This window comes from Globicephala melas, chromosome X (assembly GCF_963455315.2).
Source record: "Globicephala melas chromosome X, mGloMel1.2, whole genome shotgun sequence".
Taxonomy (NCBI): domain Eukaryota; kingdom Metazoa; phylum Chordata; class Mammalia; order Artiodactyla; family Delphinidae; genus Globicephala; species Globicephala melas.
In genome coordinates, this window is record NC_083335.1 from 65,592,695 (window position 1) to 65,614,091 (window position 21,397).

The 21,397-nt window shown below is 38.7% G+C and overlaps 2 protein-coding genes and 1 pseudogene across 2 annotated transcripts in view; all 3 read left to right on the forward strand.

Moving 5' to 3' along the window:
• The window catches only part of ABCB7 (ATP binding cassette subfamily B member 7), a 135,946-nt gene extending 123,931 nt beyond the window's left edge, over positions 1–12,015 (forward strand). Inside the window, exons 15-16 of the mRNA XM_030847195.3 lie at positions 3,552–3,659; positions 10,410–12,015. Of these exons, the coding sequence (XP_030703055.1) occupies positions 3,552–3,659; positions 10,410–10,625 (324 nt within the window). The 3' untranslated portion in view covers positions 10,626–12,015. The remainder of the gene's footprint in view (positions 1–3,551; positions 3,660–10,409) is intronic.
• A 186-nt stretch (positions 12,016–12,201) lies between these two features.
• On the forward strand, positions 12,202–17,135 carry LOC115847421 (tropomyosin alpha-4 chain-like; annotated as a pseudogene).
• LOC138842508 (regulator of microtubule dynamics protein 1-like) lies at positions 13,076–14,317 on the forward strand. The gene is given in 2 exon segments (XM_070044686.1): positions 13,076–13,503; positions 13,506–14,317. Coding segments are annotated over 2 exon segments (816 nt in total). The 5' UTR covers positions 13,076–13,355; the 3' UTR covers positions 14,174–14,317.
• Positions 17,136–21,397: the final 4,262 nt, after the last annotated feature.

Consider the following 21,397-nt stretch of genomic DNA (forward strand, 5'->3'; position numbering starts at 1 on the left):
GGTGGAAGCAAGACTATACAGACAAGATCTCACCCAGAAGCATACACATACACATTCACAAAAAGAGGAAAGGGGAAAAAATCATAGATCTTGCTCCTAAAGTCCACTTCCTTAATTTGGGATGATTGGTTGTCTATTCAGGTATTCCACAGATGCAGGGTATATCAAGTTTATTGTGGAGCTTTAATCCGCTGCTTCTGAGGCTGCTGGGAGAGATTTCCCTTTCTCTTCTTTGTTCTCACAGCTCACAGGGGCTCAGCTTTGGATTTGGCCCTGCCTCTTCGTGTAGGTCGCTGGAGGGTGTCTGTTTTTTGCTCAGACAGGACGGGGTTAAAGGAGCCACTGATTCGGGGGCTCTGGCTCACTCAGGCTGGCGGGGAGGGAGGGGCACGGAGTGCGGGGCGGGCCTGTGGCGGCAAAGGCCAGCGTGACTTTGCACCAGCCTGAGGCCCGCCGTGCGTTCTCCCGGGGAAGTTGTCCCTGGATCCCGGGAACCTGGCAGTGGCGGGCTGCACAGCCTCCGCGGAAGAGGGGTGTGGAGAGTGACCTGTGCTCGCACACAGGCCCCTTGGTGGCGGCAGCAGCAGCCTTAGCGTCTCCCGCCCGTCTTCGGGGTTCGCGCTTTTAGCCGCGGCTCGCGCCCGTCTCTGGAGTTCCTTTAAGCAGCGTTCTTAAACCCCTCTCCTCATGCACCAGGAAACAAAGAGGGAAGAAAAAGTCTCTTGCCTCTTCGGCAGGTGCAGACTTTTCCCCGGACTCCCTCCCGGCTAGCCGTGGTGCACTAACCCCTTCAGGCTATGTTCAAGCCGCCAACCCCAGTCCTCTCCCTGTGCTCTGTCGGAAACCGAAACCCGAGCCTCAGAGCCTCAGCTCGCAGCCCCGCCCGCCCTGGTGGGTGAGCAGACAAGCCTCTCGGGCTGGTCAGTGCCGGTCGGCACCAATCCTCTGTGCGGGAATCTCCCCGCTTTGCCCTCCGCACCTGTTGCTGTGCTCTCCTCCACGGCTTCGAAGCTCCCCCCTCCGCCTCCCGCAGTCTCTGCCCGCGAAGGGGCTTCCTAGTGTGTGGAAACTTTTCCTCCTTCACAGCTCCCTCCCACTGGTGCAGGTGCCATCCCTATTCTTTTGTCTCTGTTTTTTCTTTTTTTTCTTTTGCCCTACCCAGGTACGTGGGGAGTTTCTTGCCTTTTGGGAGGTCTGAGGTCTTCTGCCAGCCTTCAGTAGGTGTTCTGTAGGAGTTGTTCCATGTGTAGATGTATTTCTGGTGTATCTGTGGGGAGGAAGGTGATCTCCGTGTCTTACTCTTCCGCCATCTTTCCCACAGTACCTATTCTGAATTCTTTTTCTGGTAGATTGCCTATCTCCACTTAATTTAGTTGTTCTTCTGGGGTTTTATCTTTTTCCTTCATCTGGGACACATTCCTCTGCCATCTCATTTTGTCTGATTTTCTGTGATTTCAGTTTACATTCCGTAGGCTGCTGGATTGTAGTTCTTGCTTCTGCTGTCTGTCCTCTAGTGGATGAGGCTGTCTAAAGGGCTTGTGCATGCTTCCTGATGGGAGGGGCTGGTCCCTGCCTACTGGGTGGAGCTGGGTCTTGTTCCTCTGGTAGGCAGGGCTGTGCTCAGCAAGATTTTTAGCAGCTTGTCTGCTGATGGGTGAAGCTGTGTTCCCACCCTGTTGGTTGCATGGCCTGAGGTGTTCCAGCACTGGTGCCTACAGGCTGTAGGGTGCGGCTAATGGCAGCCTCCGGGAGGGCTCACACCAATGAGTACTCCACAGATCTGCTGCTGCCAGTGTCCTTATCCCCACAGTGAGCCACTGCCACCCCACACCTCTGCAGGAGACCCTCCATTACTAACACATAGTTTGGGCCCCGTCTCTTATGAGGTCACTGCTTTTTTCCCCTGGTTTCTGGTGCACACACGATCTTGTGTCAGCCCTCGAAGAGTGGAGTTTCTGCTTTTCCCAGCCCTGTGGAATTCCTGTGATCAAACCCTGCTGGCCTTCAAAGCCAGATTCTCTGGGGCTCCTCCTCCTGTTGCTGGACCTCCAGGCTGGGAAGCCTGACGTGGGGCTCAGGACTTTCACTCCTGTAGGAGAACTTCTGTGGTGTAACTGTTTTCCAGCTTGTGGGTCAAGCACCCAGCAGGTATGGAATTTGATTTTATTGTGATTGTGCCCCTCCTACTGTCTTGTTGTTATTTCTTCTTTGCCTTTGGATGTAGGGTATCTTTTTTGGTAGGTTTCAGTGTTTTTTTTGTCAGTGGTTGTTTACCCGTTGATTGTGATTTTGATGTTTACATAAGAAGGGGTGAGCTCACGTCCTTCTACTCCACCATCATGAGCTAATCTGAGGATTTGTTACTGATATATTTAAAGGAAACCTTAAGCTGCACCAGACTCCATTCATATGCATAGTAGGAATCTGCTTACAAGAACTTTGTACCTAAAAATGTGTTATCCACATTTATCACAATTTCAGAGTCCTAACAACATCATTATTTGAGTCACGTATCTTTATTAGCTCACAGAGCATAACCCATTAATTGCTAGCAGAGAACACTCCCCCTTGAGGGAATGAGTTACCGGAAGATTTGGTAAATTTTAATCAACCTTTTAAAAAGGTCCAGAACATCAGTAGGATGTGAGAGTTTAAGTTCTGGAGGGTAGGAAAGAGGAGTCCTCCCCAGACATCACAATTTTTCTTAGAATTGACCCTGTGCTTGATTTTCAGTCTGCCATAGTAAAATATAAGGTCTTCTTTTCCTGGGTAGCCATCTATTCATGATAATTTTATTTCTTTAATAAATACAGTGATTAGAGGTACCTTTAGGAAGCCATTGGGAATATCACCATCCCCCACACTGCTATTTCCATCTAGCTTCCTGTACTTAGACCCAGGTTTCCAAGTATAGGTGAATATGTATACAGCTGCCTTACATTTTACACGCAGTAGACAAAAATGTATTTTCCAGAATGCCTTAAGAAGTCAGACTGCTTTTGAAAAAGAAGTTTTCTCAAGTTAAACATGCATCATTGTCCTTGTCACCCTTTCCATCCTCTGTGTTTGAACTGAGGAAAAGCAACTGCTCCTGTACCCTTTGAGTTTCCTATCTTTCTTGATTTTTTTTGTACTTCTCCACATCCTATCACTTGAGTCCCTCCTCATTTTGTTTTTGCTCTCATTGTCCAGATAAACATATCTGGCTATTATGCTCCTGATATCAGTGGATTCATCATTGTTATTGTTTGTTTTTATGTGTAGAAAATATCTACCTTCTCCCAAACTTTATAATTTAAAGAAATATTGCCTATCTTAAAGCTAATTTTTTCCATAATAATATGTTCATATTCACCTTCCCTCTTTGATTTTATTCTCTTCTTAGTAATTATTAGATTAGGTAAAATATTTGGTAGTGGTATAAAGTTTATATAATACCAAATTAACGAGCATTTTATATATTCTTTTCAGAGATACATGAGTATTTTAATATACATTTGCCTAATAGATCTTTTTTTCCCCTCCTACTGTTCTTGTTGTCAAACTTGCAGACTATTCTTGGTGCCATGAGGGATGCGGTCAAACACAGAACTTCTGTTTTCATTGCACACAGATTGTCAACAGTTGTTGATGCAGATGAGATCATTGTCTTGGACCAGGTAAGAGGTTGAACTTTAAAGTTTAGTGTTTGAAGAACATTAGAAATTGTTACAAACACAAGCAACTTAAATATTGTTTCTAAAGAAAGTTATAGAATTTTGTGTTATTTGAGTAAGACTGAATCCTGATAGGATTCCATTTTTACCTCCTTTTGATAAGAAATAATGCATACCACTTCCAAAAATGAATAAACTGTATTAACTCACTCTATTAAAGTTTTAAAAGCAAAGTTAGATGAGGAAGGCATTAAATCCTAATATGGTAGAGGCAGTTTTAAAGGGTATGTATTTAAAATAATTTTTCTTTATTCATTTTTGCTCTGTACAGAATCTTTGCTCATTGTCTTCACTGTATTTTATATTTTCATTTTTCTAATACCTGCACATACCCTTGATGTCTAAAAGAAAATTACCATAAAATAAAGTCATTTTCATGCATGGCCATTTTTATTTTATCTTTTTCCTCATGAGGAAAGTAAGAAAAAGGACAGCCTGCTTTATTTCTCTGAGGGAATTACTATAAGAGTATACTGTCTAAATGTTCTGAACAAATCAGAGTGCCACTATTGCGATTGGTAGATTTGAAAATTGTAATAGTTTTTCTTTTCTCCTCTCTGTAGGGATATCTTATTCCCACCCCCCTTTGTACTTGATTATTTCTAACAGTGTTTTCTATGCTTATTTCTCCATTCTAATACATAAGCCTTCAATTTTTTATCATTTTGAAAGCCTGAGTACTGGGAGTTAAGAGAGAAGAAGCATTCTCTTGTACTGTCTATACTGAGAGAGAATTTTTCATGCCACTAAAATTTCTTATGGGATATTCAGTTCTGTGATATATATATTATTTCTTTTATGTGTTACCTGTGCACTTTCTATCCTAGGTCTTTTTGTTCATTTGTTCAAAAATGCTAACATTCACTAAAATATAAACTGATTTTCTTCAGTATGCTTGTTCCAGCATGTCTTAAATGGGAAATTTTGTAAATATACTTTATTATCTCATTGATGTTCAGGTATCTGAAATAAAATCTGCTCTTTTGTGCTTTTTACTAAACTTTCCAATTGTATGCAGTCATGTACATAGAGCCTTTTCTTGTAAATATAAAATGTTAAAAGTACTTTAACAAGCATGTGCTTACCTACCTCATGCCAGGAGGTTCACAGTATCTATACAGTTATATCATAACATTGCCACTTGGGGTTTGGATTATAATTGGAACTAACTATTGATCATACCATATGTATCTAAAATCTCTTTATGTTGAATTTGATGGTTCTATAATTGCTTGATTATGAAGATCAGAGATTTTCATTTTCTAGTGAAACTAATGTGACCTCATGTGTTCCGTCAACAGTCTCTGGTAGTATTAATATTAAGTCTGCATAACAGAGTTCCCAAGGCCCTTCCTCTTGCAGCCTGGTGATTACCCGTTCCCAGCCTTGGCAAGAGACTGGAGGTTTACTTGTCAGGAAATTGAGTCAGAGAGGCTCTGGACACAAGAAAATTACCAAGAACATTAACAAAGATGGGCGAGATTAACTGGAAATCAAAACATACCGAAGAATAAGACCACAGACCCTCCTGTGCCACTGGCTCCAAGAACCTTGCCAACCAATTATTTATTTCTACTGTCACCACTTCTTCCCTCACCAGCAGATAATTAGAGGATTCTTCTCTAGAGAAACAAAAGTAGCCCCATAAAAAACATGTTCATATTTGGGGACCCCCACAAAATGACCAGATACCCATATGATCATCCTACAGTGAAACCCAACAGCTGAGAAGTCCACTCCCAGGCACATAGAGCTTCCAGTAAGCTTTTTTTAATACTGTATTTTTAAGTGTCAGTGGATAATAAAGGAAGGCCTCCAAAGCAAGCAGAAAAAAATTCAGTAGAAAATATAGACAATGCAGAGAGCATAAGAAAACTTAAAAATATAATTAATATCATCAGAGGTCATGGAAAATATAGCATTTTAAAATAAGGACAAATGCTGTTAAGAAAAAAAGTAAAGAAGACTTAATATTGCATGAGTTCCAGGATACAGTGTTAAGTGACAGTAAGAAAGCTGCAAAAGAGTATATAGTATGCTACCTTTTGCAAGGAGGATGTGGGGGAAACATATGTATATTTACTTGTTTCTGCAAAAAGAAACCCTGGGAGGATAAACTAGAAACTAAAGACATTGTTTACCTGCAGGATGGAGACAAAAAGGGGTAGAGACAAAGGGGAGGGAGTAAGACTTTGCTGATTATACTTTTTTGTATTATTTTTAACTTTTGAACCATGCTAATGTTTTTATATATTTAAAAATCAACAAGGATGGGGCAGAAACAGGAATTGAATACAAACATAAAGAAGTAAAACTAGGTACATAATGAATTAATAACATAACTGTGTAGAAGAAAAATAGCATGCAGAATTAACCCAAATAACTTTTGAACACATTACTCTGATTATTTAGCCTTAGTGGAATATATTATAAGGATAAAAATAACTCAGACTTGAAAAAAAATAACTCAGACTTGAACTTAGTAAGTTTGTTTTTGGTAGTAGCATGAGAGTAGCTGTTTTGAAACTATTTTGTGTATACTGTAAGACTGAGCATGTGAGTAAATATATTGATGTTGAGAAATAGAGGTCTTACTTGGGAGAAGAAATATACAGATATGGAATGGGAAAAGAAGAAGAGCCTTGTGATGTTATATTGGAACAGAATTGTCAATATCAGTTCATGATGAAAAAAAATGTTCCTAACTCTGTTCAGTGAAAAGGCCTAGAAGCAATGAAATTCCAGTAGTAATGAGTGTAACTAGCACCTAGATCTTGGACACTAAATACTGTTCCTCACTAAAAGGAACCAAGACTCCTTGGAGAAATGACTGATTCCATATTTGGAGCAGGGAAATTAATGAAGGCATATCACAAGGGCACAGGAACCATTTTGAATGGGTTCCCACTGGCCAAGTGTGGGATGATTTGAATGTCAAAAATAAATAAATAATGATACTAATGAATTACAACACATTGAATAAAAAACTAATCTACAATTCCATAATTGTACTTAGAGAAAGCTCTTTTTTAAAAATGAAATCTTGCCATTTAGAGCAATGTTAATGGACCTGGAGGGTATTATGCTAAGTGAAATAAGTCAGAGAAAAACAAATACTGTACGATTTTACTTATATGTGAAATCTACAAAACAGCAAATGAACAAACAAAACAGAAACAGACTCATAAATACAGAGAACATACTGGTGGTTGCCAGAGGCAGCAGGGCAGACAGATGAAATAGGTGAAGGGTACTAAGAAGTACAAACTAAGTCATGGGGATGTAATGTACACATAGGGAATATAGTGAATAATATTTTCATAACTTTGTATGGTGACAGATGGTAACTGGACTTAACTGAGGTAATCATTTCATAATATATAAGAATACTGAATCACTGTTGTACACCTGAAACTAATGTAATGTTGTACACCTGAAACTATCGTAATGTTGTATGTTAATTATAACTCGGAGAAAAAAATGCTAACACATACAAGGAATGATAAGTTTATAGAATCATATTTTGCAACCACCATTGTAATAATGATTCACATAAGGATATCATTGTTTGCTAAAACCATATGGTGAAAAACTATTGGGGAATAGAATATTCACACAGTTTGAAAGCATAACCCATTGATTAATTATTGATTACAAAGAGAAAAATTACCTTTAAAATAGAGAAATCTGATAGACACTACCTTAACCAGTTATCAAACTGAAATCATTAATTGTGGAGCAAAATGACATCATGTACCTCCTAATATGATACACTGAGGACATATCACCTATATTGTATTGCAACAAAAATGTTTAGCCTGGATCTAAGAATCAGGAACAACTAGACAAATACAACGTGAAGGGCATTCTTTAAAAAACAAGCCTGGGGCTTCCCTGGTGGCGCAGTGGTTGAGAGTCTGCCTGCCGATGCAGGGGACACGGGTTCATGACCCGGTCCGGGAAGATCCCACATGCTGCGGAGCGGCTAGGCCCGTGAGCCATGGCCGCTGAGCCTGCGCATCTGGAGCCTGTGCTCCGCAACGGGAGAGGCCACAACAGGGAGAGGCCCGCGTACTGCCAAAAAAAAAAAAAAAAAGCCTGGACATTTTAGAAATGTCATTGTCACACTCACACAGAGTAGGAAACTTATAAATTCAATGTGTTGATCCTGATTGGATCCTGGATGGAAAATATATATATAAAGGATATTATTGGGATAATCGGTAAAATATGAACTATATATTAGATAAATTTCTTGGGTGTGATATTGTTGTATTTTAGTCATGTAGGAGAATGTCCTTGTTTTCAGGAGATACATGCTAATGAAATATTTAGGGGAGAAATGTAATGATGTCCAATACTCATTCTTAAATGATTTAGCAAAAAGTAGTGTAAATTTAGAGCTAAGATGAAGTGAGAGGAAGCAAATGTGGAAAAATGAACAGTTGCTAACCTAGGAGAAGCATATATAGGTATTCATTTTTACCATTCTTGCAACATTTCAAATTTAAAATGGGGATAGTAAATAAATAAATGAACAACTAGAGAACGAGAGATTTTGAAAATGAAAATAGTCATTTCTGAAATAAAGTCAAGAAAATCTCTGAAGAGTAGAGCAAAAAAAGAGAAAATAGAGGAAAGATAAGAAAACAAGAGAATTAGTCTAAGAGGTCCAACATTTGACTAATGGTTGTTCTAGAAAGAGGGAATAGGAAAAAGGGAAGGAAATAAGTAAAGAATAATACCCCCAAAATGTTCAGAACTGCAGAGCATGAGTTTCCAGATTGAAAGGGCCTACCAAGAACCCACCACAATAAATGGAGGAAAGAAAAATAAAAGTCAAATTATCATAAAATTTCAGAATTGAGCATAAAGAAAAGAACTTAAAAGCTGTGAGAGAAATATCTCTGGGCAGGGTGGGGACTGAATAATAGATTACCTAATATAGTTGATTATGAGAAAAATACTGTTCAGACAGGCTTAAAGTTTAGAGAGAATTACCAATAGTGACATAGAAAACTAAGCAAATGAATAAACAAGGCAGTTACTATGTCCAGGAAGAATAAAATATTATGAGAAAATATATATAAAATCCTAGTACTTCACTTGGCTCAACAGATAATACATAGTCATAATAAAGTACATACTGTGTATTAAATAACATTTATGATATAACCAATGTTATTAGGAGAGTGAAGAGTGAGGCATTGAGAGTGAAGAGTGAGAGTGAAGAGTGAGGCATTAGGAGAGTGAAGAGTGAGGCATAGTTAAAAGTGCTGAATCTCATTAATATGTATATGTGTGTAAATGCCAGAAGAAATAGGTACAGATTTGGAGATGAGATATTCAAGGGTGGAGAAGGAGGAGACAAAAGACTGTACTTTCTGTTATAAACTTGTAATTATTAGCTGACTTTTTAAGCTGTGTACATTTATGCTTTAATACAAATAAAAATTTAAAACATAATATACATTTTTATAGCAGGATAAATTTTTGTGATTTATTTCATTGGTTTTCTGCAAAAATAATTCCATTATTTCTAATACTTTTTGATGCAGTTTTCATTGAGGATTTTTTTTAATTGAAGTGTAGTTAATGTACAATATTGTGTCAGTGACTCAGCTTTTTTTTTCAGATTATATTCAATTATAGGTTATTACAGAAGGTTGAATACAGTTCCCTGTGCTATACAGTAAATCCTTTTTGTTTATCCATTTTATATATAGTAGTTTGTATCTATTAATCCCATACTCCTAATTTGTTCTTCCCTCCTCCCCATTCCCTTTGGTAACCATAAATGTGTTTTTTATGTCTGTGCAGTGAGATTTTTATTTTTTTTACAGTGGTAAATAAAAAAATATAAAATACATAACCATGGGGACTTCTGTGCCAGTGAAGTGGTCCACAGATACCAAAGTTGAGGACTACATTCAGGATCCAGAGTTCATATAACTGAGCGAAATAGTTCCTAGACTGTCCAGCCAGCAATCAAGGAGAAGCCTTAAATTTAACCACTCAGAAGTGGGCACACACAAATTTCAGTTATTTTGCTTAAGGGTATATTTGTAAAGGTCCTCTCACCAGGAGTACCAGTAAAAGTGAAAAAATTACTTTTGTCTCCCAACATGTTTAGCAGTAGCTGTCCGGAGACAAATTAATTGTAGATAAGAGTTAGAAATCAATATCAATTCTATGCAATGTTAAGTTTAATAGCCAGTGTTAAGAAAAATAGTTACTGGAAGAAATAAACTTTTCATGGAGAAATATTTTTTATTTTAAAGTACACATAGGATTTTGGGATATTTTTTTAAAATCCTTTAAATCTCTATAAATAACAGTGCTTTTGTGTAAATTTGATTTAGTGATTACAGAAAATACCACCTTTAGAAAATCTTCACCTTCCTTTTCTGCTCTTCAAAATGAGAAATGAAACATTCAAATTTTATTTCCTTTAAGTGAAATGGTATATGGTGTATGGAATTTCATAGCTTTTTGTTCACTGGACTGATAGCTCAACAGTAAAGAAGGCATTCCTACCTCAGTTTTTCCTATTTGTACTATAATGAAGAATTGGGAAAGGTATTTTAATGAATGCAAATCTTTCAAAATTCTTGCTTAGAAAGTATTATGTATTTTCAATTATTATGCTAGTTATATGACTTTCTCTACGTTTCTCTTGTTTTTGCTTATTAGGGTAAGGTGGCTGAACGTGGTACCCACCATGGTTTGCTTGCTAACCCAGGCAGTATCTATTCAGAAATGTGGCATACACAGAGCAGCCATGTGCAGAACCATGGTAATCCCAAATGGGATGCAAAGAAAGAAAATGTGTCCAAAGAGGAAGAAAGGATGAAACTACAAGAAGAAATTGTCAACAGTGTGAAAGGCTGTGGAAACTGTTCCTGCTAAGTCACATGAAACCTTTTCTTTTCTTTTCTTTTTTCTTTTTTCTTCTCTTTTCTTTTCTTTTTTCTCCCTCCCTCCCTCCCTCCCTTCCTTTCTCTCCTCTTTCTTCCTTCCTCCCTTCTTCCTTTCTTTTTTTTCCTTGACTACACATTTGCACTAAAGCAGAATTGTTTTATTAAAAAAAATCGTACATTCCCATTTTCTATAATCCTTCTTTTAGATAAGATTTATTTGGAAAGGGAATTGAGTTTTACATCTTTCACAATCTATTTAATGTGATATTTATATTTATCCCCAAATTATTTTCTTGTTACTGCCTTAGTTGTGGTCAAAGCATAATTTTTGTTACTATTTGACTTTACCCCATTTCCATTGTTGAGGCCTGATAGCCATTTGCTATCCATAACCAGATGAATCAGATTGGTTTCCAAATGTTTTGTAGTTTTTCAGACCTCCTTTATGCTGACAATTTAGATGGAAAGTGTCTGTTTCTTAAAATTTTTTTAAAAATAAAGAAGAGAGTGTAGGTTCATTGTTTCTCCTCCGCTGCCCCCATTGAAATACTTCAATGATAGTTAACTATACTTACATTTTAAAAATTATTTGCCACTATATACCTTTAAGAGGAAAAACCTTGACTCTCATGTTGGTATGTAGAATGTTCTTCATCATTAACCAGCATTGTAACTGTCATCTAGTGGTGGGAATTTTATTTTTCCACCAAATGAGGTGTTGCTTTTGTTTTGGACCAAAATTTATACATTTCTTTTTAAAGACTCATAAACCCTGATGTAATTTGAGAGTTACCATACTGGGAGTGATCTAAAAAGCTTAGGAAGTTAATTGCCTTTTCTATTTCCATCTTAAATGCACTGCTTTTGCTATCTGAAGTTATACAAAGAAACAACCAAATGGGATGTATGCACGCATGCATGTGTGTACATGTGTATAAAGCAACATCTACTTAAAAATTATTAATGACTTTTAGGCAAATAGGAGAGGATTTCACATATATTTAGATGATCAGGACTCTAATCTGTGTTGACACTTCAGAATTACTTTATTACTAGGTCTTCCCTTCCTTTTTCAGTAGTTTAATGAGTTCCTTTAAGCTTGAAATAACAAGGAGGAGCCCAAACAAGATAATCAAGAAATAATTAATAAAATGTTGGTATATATTCACTTAGAAAGCTCCTCTCCCTTTCCAACTTGAATTTGCTTTAATTTGTTGATAGTAATCGTTCAGCTTGAAAAACTTGTGTATCATGAACAGCCACATAACTATATAATGAGGCTTTATTTCTCAGAAAAGTTCTTAAAGTATTTATTTGTCTATGGTTTTATTGTCTTTTAAGTGATAATTTGGTATGGGTGAGATTAATTTTTTTTCTGATTTGTATTGTCACTAGTAGGTAGATATCTAAACTTATCTAAACTTATTGGGTCTGCTGTTATATAAAGGTGATTTGATAAGTATCTTGAAGCCAGTATTTTATGGTTAGTCTTTGAAAGCACAGTAAGTGGTGCAGGATCTTGCTTTTGGAATTGGAGTTAACGCTGAGATGCGTAATCAGCTTCAAAATGGGGGGTTTTGGACATTCTTACTCTGAAGCCATAGACGTGATTGCTTTTCTGAGGAACAACAACAACAAAAAGTCCTTTGAATAACCCAGCTGCATTACTAGAAATGTGGTTAGATAGAAATTTTGCTTCTGTTAATTCCTTCTATACATTTCCAATGTTGCTGATGGAAAATATTTAGCTTAGTTGCATAATCAAACAGGTAAGATTGAAGTAATCATTAGTAATATTCATTTTGAATGAATAGTGGTATTCAAAGTAAGTGATTTTGTGATATGGGAAACGTATAGTCAAAGGATAGGACCTGGTGTAGGCAAAGAGTTGAGGGCTGGGGCGCAGCTTCTGCAGCTCTCGCTGGAGCCGAGACGAGCGCCCACCACTGCCCACTGCCCGCTGCATGCGCCTCCACGCCACGGCTGGCCTCAACTCCCTGGAGGCAGTGAAACACAAGAACCAGGCCCTGCAGCAGCAGGTGGACGAGGCGGAGCACCGCGCACAGGGCCTACAGTGTGGGAGCTGGATGGCGAGCGTGAGTGGTGAGAGAAAGCTGAAGGTGATGTGGCAGCTCTCAGTTGACACATCCAGCTCATTGAAGAGGAGTTGGGCAGGGCTCAGGAACGACTGGCCACAGCCCTGCGCAAACTGGAGGAGGCAGAAAAGGCTGCAAATGAGAGCAAAAGAGGAATGAAGGTGATAGAAAACTGGGCAACGAAGATGAGGAGAAGATGGAGGTTCAGGAGATGCAGCTCAAAGAGACCAAGGACATTGCTGAGGAGGCTGACCACAAATACAAGGAGGTAACTCGTAAGTTGGTCATCCTGGAGGGTGAGCTGGAGAGGGTGGAGGAGCGTGCCAAGGTGTCTGAACTAAAATGTGGTGATCTGAAGCTGTGGAGAGGAAGAAGAGCAGGGCCGGAAGCCGGCAGACACTGCTCTCTGTGGAAAGACTGGGGCGCCTTTCACTCCGCCCCGCTTCTTAGCAGCCAAAGGGGTGAGGGGTCAGGCCTGCGAGCTGCAGATCATGGCACTAGCCTTGCGACTCTGGCGCCTCCTTCCTTTGGGACATAGCACTGCCCTGGGGCCTCAGCTTCCGACGGGTGCTGCTGGAAGCTGCGAGCAGTGCGTTCTTTGGTGACTCCATGGCGCTGAGGTGATGGGAAACCCAGGAGCTTTCAAAAGAAGTCTTTTATTCTCTGCCTTGTCTTATTTGGGTTTTGAAGCTTATCAAGTCATTTCCCAGGCTGCTGTGGTTCATGCTACAGCCAAAGTCTTCAGAGTTGAAGAAATCCTTGAACAAGCAGACTATATGAAAGTGGAGAAACAGAAAAACTTTACCAGTTGCTATCCCAGTACAAGGAAAGTGAAGATGCAGAGTTACTCTGGCGTTTGGCATGGGCATCACGTGTTATAGCTCAACTCAGTGGAACCTCAGAAAAGGAGAAAAAGCTCTTGGTCTATGAAGCCCTAGAGTATGCAAAAAGGGCACTAGAAAAAAATGAATCAAGTTTTGCAGCTCATAAGTGGTATGCAATCTGTATTAGCAATGTTGGAGATTATGAAGGAATCAAGGCTAAAATTGCAAATGCCTACATGATCAAGGAGCATTTTGAGAAAGCAGTTGAACTCAACCCTAAAGATGCTACCTCAATTCACCTTATGGGTATTTGGTGTTACACATTTGCTGAAATGCTTTGGTATCAAAGAAGAATTGCTAAAATGCTGTTTGAAACTCCTCCTAGTTCCACCTATGAGGAGGCCTTAGGCTACTTTCACAGGGCAGAGCAAGTGGATCCAAACTTCTACAGCAAAAACTTGCTGCTTCTAGGAAAGACATATTTGAAGCTACACAACAAACAGCTTGCTGCTTTCTGGCTAACAAACGCCAAGGACTATCCAGCGCACACAGAGGAGGATAAACAGATACAGACAGAAGCTGCTCAGTTGCTTACAGGTTTCAGTGACAAGAACTGAGAATTTTTCAATGAAATATGTAAGAAGCAGTGCCTTTTCATCAAATTATAAAGATAATAAATACATTAACCATTTAAATAAATAAATAAAATGTGGTAACCTGGAAGAAGAACTCAATGTCACTAACAACTTGAAGTTGCCAGAGGCTGCATCTGAAAAGGAGTATGAACATGAAGAAGAAATTAAACTTCTATCTGACAAACTGAAAGAGGCTGAGACCCGTGCCGAATTTGCAGAGAGAACAGTTGCAAAACTGGAAAAGACAATTGATGAGCTGGAAGAAAAACTTGCCCAGGCCAAAGAAGAGAACGTGGGCTTACATCAGACACTGGATCAGACACTAAATGAACTAAACTGTATAGAACCAAAACAGAAGAGTTTTTTTCCAACAAAAACTCCAGAGCTCCGTGTCTTCCTCTTCTCTTGTAAGAAGTTTCTTTTGTTATTGTCTCTTTGCTTTGCTGGAAATGTCAAGCAAATTATGAATACATGACCAAATATTTTGTATCAGAGAAGCTTTGAGCACCAGTTAAATCTGTTCCTTCCTTTTTTCAAATAGCATCAGGTTTTTCAGCTCTATTTTTATCCTTAAATTGCATTTATTCCTGAGGTAGGCAGGGTATTTCATATTTAGCATATTCTCAAGACTGAGGGCATTTGGCTCCTGGGAGAATAGACAACCCCACACTTTTAAAACACAGATTCTGATGTCTAGTCATGGGTCAGTTTAAAAGGTTGAAGAATATCCACCGTTGGTCACATTATAGGAGGCCAGGAACCATCACATTAAAATGGGTGGGGATTTTCCATCCAGAGCAAAAAAGGGGGGTGGGGTTACTATGGGAAGTCATAAACCACACAGAGGTTAACCTAGTCATCCTGGCTCTTTTCCACACTCCACCATGCAGAACAAACATCCTCTGAGCAGTCAGCATGAGAATGCTTGGAAAAGAGTCATAATAATTACCCAAATGTTTTCTAGATAGATCCTTGATATGCTCTTCTCTATGCTTCTTTCACTCTAAAGTTGTTCTCTGAGGAGCTGATGTCTTATTCCAAGATGTCTTATTCCAATAATGACCCATGCTTATCTGCTCTGATATGAGGCCATCCACTCAGCAGGAATGAATGTTGTAGAATTCAGTCCTATTCAGAGAAGCCATATCAAAAAGACTGCTAGCCATCAATAGTTGAGTAAGACTTTCTGTAAACAAATATTGGACAGAATAGCCCTCTCTGACAGCAAAGTAAGGATGAAAAAGTAATTGGCCTAACTTCATCTCCTCTATCCTCCAGGGACTGGCAAATTGGAGATTTACTTATCTGGAATTTTAATTCCTTCTTCAGGACCAAGTTAATAAAAGACCAGGAAACTCCTGATTAAACTGGATATGGAGTATTTTGTAGACAGGGCTGCACAGTTTGACTTTGTTAGATTTCTGCTTTCTCAGTTAACATCTCAGAGCTGGAATATTCCACATTCCCCAGCAGTGTGGGGGCCAACTCAAGTTTACAATTCTGACTAAAAATCACCCTACTTCTAGTTTATCCAAATCCTCTGCCCCTCCTATTTATTAAGCATCACACTACCCAGGAGATACACTAGCAAATTGTGTAATTGAATAAAACCCACACTTTTCATTTAGATTCTTGCAACTGTATCATATGTAATAGTATCACTTTTCTACATTTTGGTCAAATAAATTTTTACATAAACTAAAAAAAAAAGATAGGAATGTTTTTAGGGTGGAGAAATTTCCCCACTAAGAAATTTGAAGCTGTTTTCATATGATTGGAGGTGGTCTCTGGTGGTCTCTACACCATTGGGTCATTGTGGTCATTAACCAGTATTTTCAACTAATAAAAAATTACCTGAAAAACTCAGTTATTGTAGGGGCCACAACTAAGTCATATATTTTTCTCTTAACTCCATCTTTGAAAGGTGGTTCTATACAGTGACATAATAGACAAAAGCTTCCTAAAATGATTCATTCAGAGGAAATGCCAAGAAAAGGGACATTTATTATAATGTACTAATTTTACATTACAGTATTACATACACAAAAGTACAAATTTCTAAATCAGTGTTGCAACATAATGTTTTCTTAATGTCTTGGGATAGATAAGCTACAATTTTGGAATATGGCCTCTGAAAATGGAGCAAGGGATAGGGTTTTGTTTCTTAATATCCCTTTATTTTTAAGATTGAAAATTTTACTTTCTTCCTAAGGGAATCCCAGTTTACAAAAATTAAATTGAAACCAAGGTAATTTGGGATCGTGAAAACTGGGCCACATGCCTTCCTGCAGGTTTTTAACATAGAAATATCTTGGTGAGCAGATGGGCTCATTTGGAAATTTTTGAACAGCTCAAGTCTGAGGGTCACTTGTGAGAATCAGAAAGAGGCCTTAACATTTGGATAAACTCAAAATACGCATTTACTTCTCCTGTGCAAGGATTTGCACCTTTTCTATACCTTTAGTTAAATATTTTGCCTTTTCCCTTAGACGCTGACAAAGCTCAGTTTGTGAAGATGGCTAGTTTAAAAATATGTTTTGCTTTTAAAGGCAAGATATTTAAAGATTATATGTTTCCTTATTTCTAGATCACTTTGTGCACACTGCCATCTTGCTCCTATCCTTCCTTATTGCTGGATGTCTCAGGGAGTAGCAACTTTTGCCAATGTATATTCATAATTCTCTTACCTTGTAGGTTTATCATAGGATATTCTGTTGTGGATTAGTAGTTGAAAGCATTTAAATATGTTTGCAATGGCAGCTTTCTTAAATTATAGAAAGGTCCCTTCTCTCCCTGCATTGAGTATATAGATTTTGAATGTAAATTGTATAATAAATGACAATATAAAGTCAAATAAGCTGGTTAAAACTGATTAGTTAAGACAAAATGACTCTGAGGGAGGTTCTTTACCAGATTTATTGTTACAACAATCTGTGCAGATAATCAGTACTAAATAAATAATATGACTTTGTGACTAGAAATGGGTTTCCCATTGAAGCAACTCTTCTGCAATGCATAGGGAGAATTAGTATTTTGCCATTCACACACTCCAAATAAGTACAGATAATTTAATAGACACTCTGGGAGTATGGCCTTACAGCCTTATGCAAAAGGTGAAAGTTTGAAATTGTCTCAGAGGAAGTAATTGTTTGCACTGCTCATAATATGGGTAAAATGGTAGCAAATTGTAGTGCTTTCACTTAGCATTAAGATGTCATAGTTTTAATGACCAATCAGTGAAAGGCAACTTTTTGTTGCCCCCAGTTTCTCAGTTCTGATGATTAGGATGGAAACCTTTAAGGTGGAAAAATGTCTTGACTGCAAACCACACATTAAACTAGTATCTTGATTAGCTAGGTAGAGTTGGAAATGAAGTACATGCTCTAATTAGAAATAGGTTGGAACATTTTGGGTTAAAAAAAAAGGCAGTGGATTGTTTACATACTTCCTGTTCTCACACAGCTACAGTAGAATATTTTTCACTGGTGACTTCCTGTTCCATTTCTGTTTCATAAAGTCATTGGATTTTAGAGTTGGAAGGAATGTAGAGGTCCTCTAATACAATTTCTTCAATTCTACAAATGAGGAAACTGTACTTCAGGAGAAGTCACTGAGCTTACTGTTAGCCAAGTTGGGATGAAAATTTTGGGTCCTGACACCCAATCCATTTCTCTTTTTGCTGAACGACATTTCCACTCAGAAGTTATGTTCAAAAATATATTGACACATCAAAAAAATCTACAAACAATAAATACTGGAGAGAGTGTGGAGAAAAGGGAACCCTCTTGCACTGTTGGTGGGAATGTAAATTGATACAGCCACTATGGAGAACAGTATGGAGGTTCCTTCAAAAACTGACAATAGAACTACCATATGACCCAGCAATCCCACTACTGGGCATATACCTGGAGAAAACCATACCTCAAAAAGAGTCATGTACCACAATGTTCATTGCAGCTCTATTTACAATAGCCAGGACATGGAAGCAACGTAAGTGTCCGTCGACAGATGAATGGATAAAGAAGATGTGGCACATATACACAATGGAATATTACTCGGCCATGGAAAGAACCGAAATTGAGTTATTTGTAGTGAGGTGGATGGACCTAGAGTCTGTCATACAGAGCGAAGTAAGTCAGAAAGAGAAAAACATACTGTATGCTAACACATATATACGGAATCTTAAAAAAAAATGGTTGTGAAGAGCCTAGGGGCAGGACACAGATGTAGAAAATGGACTTGAGGACACAGGGAGGGGGAAGGGCAAGCTGGGACGAAGTGAGAGAGTGGCATGGACTTATATATACTACCAAATGTAAAATAGATAGCTAGTGGGAAGCAGCTGCATAGCACAGAGATCAACTCAGTGCTTTGTGACCACCTAGAGGGGTGGGATAGGGAGGGTAGGAGGGAGATGCAAGAGTGAGGAGATATGGGGATATACGTATATATATAGCTGATTCAGTTTGTTATACAGCAGAAGCTAACACACCACTATAAAGCAATTATATTCCAATAAAGATGTTAAACATATAGAGAGAGAGAGAGACAGGTGAGACATCCAGAATGGTAAAGTAAGGGGTTCAGTAGACCCTCTAACAAAACAACAACTTAACTGGTAAAAGTTATTTTAAAAAACAATCATTTCAAGTATCTAGAAATTGTTCAAATGGCATAAAGCAAATGGAGAAACATTCATTTGAGAGATTAAGTCTCTGTAAGGACAGCAGGAGTCTGTGGCATTTGAGGAATTACCCACATACTCTCCACCTCACCATGTCTTTGTTACAGAAGCTCTACCCTTAGTGCTCTATTCTCTTCAGGTGTGGTGAAGATGTTAGGGAAAGGTAGGGCTCCCTCTCTCCCCAACTCCTCTGGGGCTACAGTTTCACCCTGGCAAGGTAGCTGCCTACATTTCCCATCTCCCCAACACTGTGTTGTAAAAACCATTCCAAGTAGGCACAACCAAGAGATTGTGCCTTGAGACCAAGAGATCCCTTCCACCAGCCAGCCCCACTCTTAGGGTGGAAGCACTACTCCATGCACAAGCTGAGTATACTGGGGCCCTGATTTTTTCCACCTCAGCTAACTCAAAGGTTAGAGGTTTCACTCAGAGAAAAACCAAGAGTACCAGGGACTGCTACCATGCCCTGGTGCCCACTCAGAGTGGTGGTTTCACTCTGGGCCCCCCTGCCTCTAGCTCTGGTTCAGTGATGCAGAGGTTTTTTCCAAAGGGAGAGGCACTCAGGACATAAAGTTCCACAGGTCTGCCTCAGAACACTGACTTCATTGAAACAGAGCATGGAGAACTCCATCCCTAAAGGAATTGTTAAAAACAATGGAGATCTTGGTGGAGAGCAATTTGGAGATGTTGCAAGCAAAGCAGCAGAGGAGCCAGAAGTTTAATAGAAACCAGAGGGAGCCCAGAGGAGTCCTCCTGCGAGCACAGTCAACTTGGGATTGAGAAGACTGTGCATGTGCTGGGCTGCACCCACTCAGGACAATCAGAGAAGAACGTGGGACAGACTCAAAAGCATTTCCCAATACATGCAGACCCATCAACACATGGCAAAAGCTTGATTGGCACAAGGAACTTGACCAAATACTGACTGAACAAAATGTTGCTCTGACCCTAGGAACACAGGCTTAAAAATAAAATCACATTCATTCCTGGCAATCTGGAAGACTGTATGTCCAAGGCTGTGCCCTCTCAGAACAGAGAAGGTACCTCCAAGCTATACTAGTCCCTGGCTGAACATGGGTCAAAAGTAAACTTTCTGAACTATGATAGCATCCTCCAAGCACACGCATATCCAGTGGTAAAGGGTAAAAATCTTACTGACCAGTAATTGCTTTATGCCAAGCCAGGGGCAACCCTTAGGTAGCTAAACTAAAAGATAGAGAAAGGTGATATCAGACTGCATACTGCAGGGGAAATAAACAACCAAGCAAGTAAGAATCCCCCAGAGGAAGAGGATCATTATCCAGAGATGATATAAGATACTACATAAAATGTCCAGTTTATAACATTTATAAAACATGCAAAGAAACAAAGTTACCCAGATGCACAGGGATTGGGGGGAGCAGGCAATAAACATTGCCTTAGAAAGGCCCCAGATGATGGATGTAGCAGAAAAAGATTTGTCAATAAAGAAATAGAATTAAAAAAATAAAAAGAACCAAATGGAAATTCTGAAGTTGAGAAATACAATAAATGAGAAATTTACTAGAGGAGCTCAGTAGTATAGTTGAGCTGACTGAAGAATCAGTGAACTTGAAGATAAATCAATAGAGATTATGCAATCTGAAGACCAAAGAGAAAAAGTAATGAAGAAAAATAACTTCAAAGAAATGTGGAACACCATGAAGCATACCAATGGGAATATGCATAATGGGAGTACCAGAGGAGAGGAAAGGAGCAGAAAAGCAATATTAAAGATATGGATGGAAATGTCTAAATTTGATGGAAAACATTAATCTACACATCAAAGAAGCCCAACAAACACCAAGTAGGATTAATGCAGAGATCCCACACTCAGACACATGATAGTCTAATGTTGAAAGCTAAAGATGAGAAAACTCATAAGAGCAGCAAGAAAAAAATGACATCACATACAAGGAAACTCCAACATGATTAACAGGTTAAGTTTCATTAGAAACAGTGAAAGCCAGAAGACAGAAGGATTACATGTTCAAATTGCTGAAAGTAAAAAATTATCAACCAAGAATATTATATTCAAAACTATCATTCAAAAATAAAGGTGGAATAAAGATGCTACCAGATAAATAAAAAGAAAGTCCATTGCTAGTAGACCTATATTGCAAGAAACAAAGGGAAGTATTCAGGCAAAAAGCAAGTGACACCAGGCAGTAATTCAAATCCACATGAAAAAACAAAGCACCAATAAAGACACTCATATAGGTACTTACAAAAGAGAGTATAGGTGCATGTTTTTCCTTTCTTAAGAGACTTAAAAACTTCTTTTGACTTAGAAAGCAACCACATGAAATAATATGTGTATCGTTCTTCTGTTGGGGGTGGAAACAAAGCTGTCTTGGAGTAAGGAAATGATAGCAGATGATACCGAGAATCTACAAGAACAAATGAAGAGAGCCAGAAATGATATATAATATGGTCAATATGACAAACTATGAATATATACCTGCACTCCTCTTAGCTGTCTTAAAAGATATAAGATCATATAA